Genomic DNA, 8,514 nt, shown 5'->3' on the forward strand with positions numbered 1-8,514 from the left:
TTTCAATTTGTCTAGACCTAGCAATTGTAGCATCTAGAAAGGATCCCAATGAACCACTATCATCAAGCACAGCAGAAACATTATCAATATTATGAGAGTTTTCAGATTCAGCGAAGTACCAGCAAGTGAAGCTTGTGGCGGTGAAACAAGTCGACTTATCACAGATGGTGAATCAAGACTAGCAGAGGTACTCAGAGTTGTACCTTTTCTTGTAGTGGATGGTAATATGGCGACTTTAGGATCGCGAGGTTTACCCATGATGGAGAATTTGCAGCGAACAATATCAATCCAAGTGAACTTCAAAATAAAGCTATGCTCCCCGGCAACGGCGCCAGAAAACAGTCTTGATAACCCACAAGTATAGGGGATCGCAACAGTCTTCGTGGGTAGTAAAACCCAATTTATTGATTCGACACAAGGGGAGACAAAGAATACTTGAAAGCCTTTACAGCGGAGTTGTCAATTCAGCTGCACTCGAAACAGACTTGCTCGCAAGAGTTTATCGATAGTAACAGCTTTATAGCAAGAGCGATAGTGAAATAACAGCAGTAGAGTAATAGAGACAGCAGTAGCGATTATAGTAAACAGCAGGATTAAAATACTGTAGGCACGGGGACGGATAACGGGCGTTGCATGGATGAGAGAAACTCATGTAACAATCAAGCAGGGCATTTGCAGATGATAATAAAACGGTGTATAAGTACAAAGCAATCAATAGGCATGTGTTCCAATTATAGTCGTACGTGCTCGCAATGAGAAACTTGCACAACATCTTTTGTCCTACCAGCCGGTGGCAGCCGGGCCTCAAGGGAATCTACTCGGATATTAAGGTACTCCTTTTAATAGAGTACCGGAGCAAAGCATTAACACTCCGTGAACACATGTGATCCTCACATCACTACCATCCCCTCCGGTTGTCCCGATTTCTGTCACTTCGGGGCCATTGGTTCCGGACAGCGACATGTGTATACAACTTGCAGGTAAGACCATAAAGAATGAATATCATGATGAAGTAATAACATGCTCAGATCTGAGATCATGGCACTCGGGCCCTAGTGACAAGCATTAAGCATAACAAGTTGCAACAATATCATCAAAGTACCAATTACGGACACTAGGCACTATGCTCTAACAATCTTATACTATTACATGACCAATCTCATCCAATCCCTACCATCCCCTTCAGCCTACAGCGGGGGAATTACTCACACATGGATGGGGGAAACATGGCTGGTCGATGGAGAGGCGTCGGTGGTGATGGTGGCGATGATCTCCTCCAATTCCCCGTCCCGGCGGAGTGCCAGAACGGAGACTTCTGGCTCCCGAGACGGAGTTTCGCGATGTGGCGGCGTTCTGGAAGGTTTCTGGCGACTTCGACTTCCTCCCGTGCGTTTTTAGGTCGAAGGCAATAAGTAGTCCGAAGGAGGGCGTCGGGGGCCAGCCGAGGCCGCCACACACTAGGGCCGCGCGCCCCCCTCCTGGGCCGCGCCGGCCTAGTGTGTGGGGCCCTCGGGCCCCCACCTGGCTTGCCCTTCTGGCTCCGTCAGTATTCTGGGAAAATAGGACCTTTCGCATAAATTTCGAGGATTTTCCTGAAAGTTGGATTTCTGCACAAAAACGAGACACCAGAGCAGTTCTGCTGAAAACAGCGTTAGTCCGTGTTAGTTGCATCCAAAATACACAAATTAGAGGCAAAACAATAACAAAAGTGTTCGGGAAAGTAGATACGTTTTGGACGTATCAAGCACCAGGTTTCATTGGGCTTGTGGCAGAATCTTGCAGGTCATCTGTGGTGTCCAAATCAGCATCGCCTGAGGAGCGCTTCTTTGGGCCAGCGCTATGTGCCTCACCTCTCCCAGCAAAACCTCCACGTATCGGAGCCCGAGGTACAAACCGACGAGGCGCCGGAGCAGGTTGACTTGCTCTTCGGACAGCTAGCATCCAAGAGCCATATTGCAGTTGTTGTTCAGTCCAAACACCGTCACCACATTCCTCGTGATCGTGCCCCAGGAGACCACACCGCTTGCAAAAGAATGGGATTTTCTCATATTTCACCGACAGCCTTCTTTTTTCCTTCAGGCATTGATAAGGACACAAACCTCATAAGGGGCCTGGATATATCAACTCTCACTCGAATACGCACGTAGTTCCCATCATAGAACAGTTTTGGGGCCATCTGTACTTCCCTAATTTTGCCAACACACCGGCCAAGGTCATCAACTACTTCTTTCTTGCGATATAATTCCGGTATGCCATGGATTTGTGCCCAGACATAGATGCCGCCAAAGACAAAATTCTCAGGATCACTTAATCCATCATAGTCTTCGATGATCACTCCCCAGCCCCGAAAAATCCAGGGGCCTTGGTGAACCACTTTCTTCCAATCACCCAGGCAAAACATATGAAAGATAAATAAATTTTCACCAACTTCTCTACAGATTGGATCGCGGTTCCAGACAACTTTCATCTTCTCAATCAGGGTGTCCGAACTGAACGATCGGGACGTGTGTACCTTGCCAATTGCAAGCCAGCGGGCTGCTTGCTGATACTCCAAAAGGGGAGTACTTGGCACGTGCTACTCTAACACATAGTGAATTGGCTTCTTCAACTAGATGCCACGCTTATCTTTCTAGGAGGGCATGATTAAAAGAGTGAATGTCAACGGAGCTCATTTCCCCCCTCCTTTGTCTCTCACGCCTTGACATCGCTGCAAGCGTTCTTTTTTGTAACTTTTACCCACCGCTTGGAACGAAGCTTTTGCGTCCTTTTGGACCCAGCCCCCCTTCGCAAAAAAGATTGAATGTGCCCAAATCATATTTATCCTTTTTTTTCTATGCGAATTGTATAGTTTGTTTATTAGCATCAATTTTGGGATTGCATCTGTGATTCATTGACGATGCAATCTATTCTCCTGAAAACAAATGAACAAAAGCAGCTCAAGAACTAACATGTGGTTGGATAGTTAGGATGATCGAACAGTGGTACACTGGTACCTAGTGCATCAGAGGTCAAACCCGAGGTTTAACACTTTAGTGTCTCATAAAGACGAAACATTCTCTCACTAGGAGGTGATGTTCCTGTATGTGATGACTTTGTCAATCTTAAAATCCGTTGGATGAGCTTTTTGGATTCTGTCTCTCAGAGGTGGTCATATATAGAGATAGGGTGTACATGTCTGCGTTTATAGATATGACTGTATATACGTATTTGTGAGCGTCTAATCTATTTTGTGGTTCATAAAAAAATCCGACCCTGCTAATCGCAGATAGGTAATGTCCTCTCATAAATGTAAAACTGGCTGAGATAGCAAAGATACAAACAGCTACGTATATATATTTCCGTGCACGGGTTTCTTTTACATTTTACAGACTTGATTTGCTCCTTACACGGGGCCGAGCCAAACCCAACACTGACGCAATGCGTGCACGGCACAAACGTACAAACCAAGCCAACACTCAAACACGTGGGCCATAACACACACCTGACCAAACATTTGATGCGTATATGCATCGGACGACAGAAACAGCTTGCCGAAGCAGCTGATGATCCAACGGCCCACAACATACCGAGAGCTTCCCCGTCGACGACACTCCGTCACTTCACTCCACCACGGGCAGCTGCTGGTGCGTCGCCGGGACGGTGAACAGGAACTCGTAGACTGCCACGGCAAGGGGCCCTCCGGCGAGCGGCCCGACCCAGTAGACCCAGTGGTTCTCCCAGTTGTTGGTTGCCAGCGCCGGCCCGAAGGACCTGGCCGGGTTCATGGACGCGCCGGTCAGCGCGCCGCCAGCGATGGTGTTGGCGCCGACGAGGAGGCCGGTGAGCAGCGGGCCGAACCCCGGCGCCGAGCTCTTCGGGTCGAGGATGGCGGCGTAGATGGTGAAGAGCAGCGTGAAGGTGAAGACGACCTCCGACACCACGCCCTGGATCGGGCCCACACCCGCCGCCAGCGCGTGCACCGGCGTGACCTGCAACGCCACACGTCGGATGTAGCACACATCAGTGATGTCGTCAGTTGATGTGGCAGATTGGGAATGTGTTTGTGACACGTAGGAACGTAGGACGTACCTCGCCGCCGGTGAGGGCCCTGAGGAGGAGGCAGGCGAGGGAGGAGCCGAGCACCTGGGCGACGACGAAGAAGGCGGACTTGAGCAGGGTGATGTGGCCGCCGACGCAGAGGCTCAGCGTGACGGCCGGGTTCATGTGGGCGCCGGAGATGTGGAACCCGGCCGTCGCGAACACCGCCACCACCAGCGCATGGCCCAGCGCCACCGCGATCAGCGCCGCCGATGTGTCACCTCCTGCCGCGACTGCCTTTCCTGAGAAACAATATATGCAAGAAACGGTGGTTCAGCGTTCAGACGTGTGCGTACATTATGCGTTTCCGTCAAGGCGTTCTCGTAGTCGCAGTACAGACTACGACTACAGAGAAGGAAAAAAGGAAAACCAAATCCATTGCATAGCAACTCGATCGGGAGATCCATGTGGAGGAAACATAATGGCAGAGTGCTGTACATGACTAATCTGAAGCTCTGTTTCTGAGAGAGATTAGTGATCATGAGGGCGCACTTGTCTACAGGTGTTCTCTACATCACTTCAAAGCGAGATGACATGTATATGCCACCTATACATTGACCTTAAGAACTCTTTCCCGGTGATGTATCCACAAACAATATAAAATGTGAAAGCATCGAGGCTACTATAAATTTGAGACTACAACGTGGCAAGAAGCCTGCCACTCCAAGAAGCTGGAGCCTCCTCTTGGAGCACACACAGCTGGAAATGCCAGGTGATCAGCTCCTAGTTTCCTACTGATTCTACTCTCCTCTCGCCGTCACTTTCCTCTAATCTATCTCAACCAGTTCCTCCTACACCGTCTTCTTAATTTTTTAACATATCCAAACTTCAAACATAGCTTTTAATTTTTCCACGGAGTGAAATGTTTTCGAAAAAAGCAAGAACACATGTGTCGTTTCGTACCAGATAAGAGTGTACCCTTTTGTAAATAAAATGATACATGAGTACCACCTAGTAATATAAGTGTACGAAAAAACGAAACGAGTAGCTGCTTCATGGGCCTGTGCAGTGTGCACGGCGACATGCACGGAGCAAGCAGACGGAACCAATATTAGCTGGAAGGAGAGCACGTACCGCCGGTGATGGCGGAGCCGACGCCGACGAAGACGAAGAGGAAGGTCAGGACGAGCTCGCCGAGCACGGCCCGGAGGCAGCGGGGGTCGGATGCCTCGCGGCAGTGGCCGATCGCGAGCTTAGGCATCTCGAATCGATCTGGGGGAGGATGGAGGAGCTAAGGGGAAGGCACCGATCGATTATCTGATCGATGGATCACTCGACTGCTAAGACAAGACCGGCTGGATGGGTGTGTTTCATTCAGTCGAAGACGATGCCTATATATAGCCACGATATTTTCCTGCGGAGCAAGTCAAAACCTTATAATGACACGCCTCAACAAATAATCGCCGATTGGGATCGAGCTATGGACTGGAGGTACGACGTCAGCTGGAGCATGCATGTGCACACTGAACACATTGATACAGGTCACGCAGGGCGCTGTCTTTGTGTGTTGCACATCACAATGGCAAAATGCAGGAGCACGTCCCTTTTTCTGAATATTGGCCGGCTCTAGCTTTCGTCTTTGAACTTCAAAATCAGACAAGCTTAACTCGTCGCCAACGATCTTGTCCCCCAAACAATTGCAACCTGGTTTAGGAGGAAGTGGTGGCAGTTTCGTCGCACACAGGACAACTAGGGTCCTGTTTGGCATCAAAATATTTCTGCGAAATAAAATACCAAAGTATTAAAAACTTTAGTGCATGTTTGATTCAAAGGATTTCAAAAGAACATGAATAGGAAAAAAAATGCTACAATAGTATGTCCTGACATGTGAAATCATACAAAAATAAAAAGCCGCAATAGTTAATTGCAGAAGTTGTCTGGTTGCACCATAGAAAAATGCAGAAAATTCTATAGAGATTGAGAAAATGCAATAGTTTTCATAAACACATAGAATTTTTTTAAAGAGGTTTAAACTATATCTCTAGAAATCATATGGGATTGTTGTATAGGAAAGCAATCCATAAATTTTTTGGAGGATTCAATCCTTTGAATCAATTAGCCTCTATAGGAAAAACTCCTACGGGCAAGAATCCTAGAAATTTCTTTTGGGAATCCTTTGAATCGAACATGCCCTTGGTGTTTGGATCCAATGAATATTGTGGTTTTAAACCTGACTTATTCTTGAAAACTGCTGTTTTTTTTGCCATATTCCAAACTTCGGACCTCTTTTTTCTAAATTGATGTATTTCCCAAAAATACAGTATTCTTTGCCCATGCACTAAGATACTTCGTTTTTGAAAATAACTAATGTTTTGAAGAAACGATCCTAATTAATTCTAAAATAAAAACCAAGAATGGTTAGAAACCCAAAAACTTAAGGAAAGAAGAAGAACTGATATTGTTATCTAAACGAACACACATTTGTAGTAACGAATGAAGACAAATATTTTTGAGTTAATAAGATCCACAAAGTTTACTAAAAAATATGTTTTTAAAAGGTAATGTAAATCATTAGAAATATTATCCGAAAACATGGAATTTGAGAAAATTGACAAACAATTTGTGACTATTCATAACAAAAATATGAAAAAACTTCGGATTTTTTAAAATGGTAAATGAAGTTAATAGTCATAACAACATATTAACCTTGATGCTCCTTTCTTGTAATACTTTTTTTCTTTTTCTCTGTATTTCCATATTCTTTCATGCACCCAAATTCAAAGATTGGACCATATATGGGGTGTGGGGCATTCATACATCACATCATGGCTAAATATAGTTATTTCCATCATTAACCACATATTTCTACTTTTTCATGAGCATTCATATTTTTCAAGTGTAACATTCAATTAATTTTCCGCCTTGTATGTTCTATTTAATTTGGTTAACAAAGTTTATAGATTATTCTCAGTTTGGAAAGTATCTTAATTGTATTGTAAAATATTATCATTTATAGTTTAACTTTAAATTACAGAAAGGAAGCTCCATATATTTCACTATTTTTCTTTCTCCTACTAATTCATTGCATTACTTTTGGGTGTTCTGATTTGTTTAGAAAGAGAAATACATACACCCTTGACATTCATAAGTAAATTTATTTGTTTCTAAAATATAGGGCTCACATATATACTACTATGCTTAAAAGGTATATGTATGAGGAATAATATGCATGAGGTGGGAAATTAGGCTTTGTCCCTTTGAAGGTGCAACATTCGTTCGCAAATGCTTGTCGTCCTAGAACCAAATGTTTCTTAACGAATTGCACTATGGTCCACTCATCATAATCCTGATGTGCTTTTTAAATCATCCTGGTAAAGTGCTCGAGAAAATATGAATTTTGCAACATAACAATATCAAAATATGTAGCTTCGTATTACTTTCTAATAATGGAATTAACATGAAAATATAAAATTAGAATAACACTATATGAGCTTTCTATTAAAAAAATTAAAGAAAACTTGCAGCCTTTGAGTTTGAATACTGAATCTAGTTATCAGTAGTTCGTTCCAACCAATTGAGCTACTTTAAGGCTGTATGGATCTCTGCCCTGAAGATGGATCAGTGGTTGGTGGCGCTGACGGTTCTGAAGGGAGGGCATGAGGAGCTCGTTGAGAGTCTGCTAAACCGGATGTGAGCTCCTGTTTCGCCATAGGGTGACTCAGTGATGCCCCGGTAATTATCGGGTGGGGCCTTGTTTTGTGTTTCTAGGGCATAAGGCCCCGACGGCATGTTACTTCACCCATTGTCGACATTTTAGGTATTGAGTGACGGCTTGGGATTTAACGATGTATGCTCTTGTCGAATCTATGTTGAATAAAATCTAAATAAAGGTGGTATGCATCGATTGATGCAGAGGCTAGCCCCCTCCCCCCCCCCCCCCCCCCATTTCGAAAAAAAACTTTAATATATGTCCGTAACGCAGACCGTCTGCACAATATTATTTTGTTAAAATCAATTGGGTATCCGATGAATTAAGGTGGGCCTGCCCCTGCATAGAGCATGTGCAAACTGACAATATGTATAAAAAATAGGTAGGTGAAAATAATACCTTTTTCCTGAAAAGGAGGTTGAGACCCTCGGCTTCTGCATCGAAAAGACGTATATGGACTCTTTATTATTTCATTCAACAAAATGTCTGACAAAAACATACATCAAACTACCCGAAGTCATGCTTTCTAATGAGAAGTATGTTCATAATATGTGTTTTATAAGTTTTGGCTAACCTATTCATATGACGACCCAGTTGTAACTACCTAGAAATGCTTGCCGATACGCAAAAAAGCAATTGTGGGCACTCTACTACGGTTAACACTTTGATTTGCCTCAATCTAAATAGCAAGCCTTGCCTTTAGCGTCTCTAGCTCAATAAAATTTTGCCCAGCTAAGCTAGCTATCCAAACGTTCCTAATGTCTATTTCTAAAACAAAATGTATCTCT

At 44.4% G+C, this 8,514-nt stretch overlaps 1 protein-coding gene across 1 annotated transcript; it reads right to left on the bottom strand.

Moving 5' to 3' along the window:
* Positions 1-3,599: 3,599 nt before the first annotated feature.
* On the bottom strand, positions 3,600-5,278 carry LOC124666522 (probable aquaporin TIP4-2). The gene is made up of 3 exons (XM_047203872.1): positions 5,152-5,278; positions 4,069-4,319; positions 3,600-3,968 (listed from the first exon to the last, which is right to left on the bottom strand). Exons 1-3 carry the CDS (start codon positions 5,276-5,278, stop codon positions 3,600-3,602), a joined length of 747 nt encoding a protein of 248 aa, XP_047059828.1.
* Positions 5,279-8,514: the final 3,236 nt, after the last annotated feature.

Source organism: Lolium rigidum, chromosome 6, assembly GCF_022539505.1.
Source record: "Lolium rigidum isolate FL_2022 chromosome 6, APGP_CSIRO_Lrig_0.1, whole genome shotgun sequence".
Taxonomy (NCBI): domain Eukaryota; kingdom Viridiplantae; phylum Streptophyta; class Magnoliopsida; order Poales; family Poaceae; genus Lolium; species Lolium rigidum.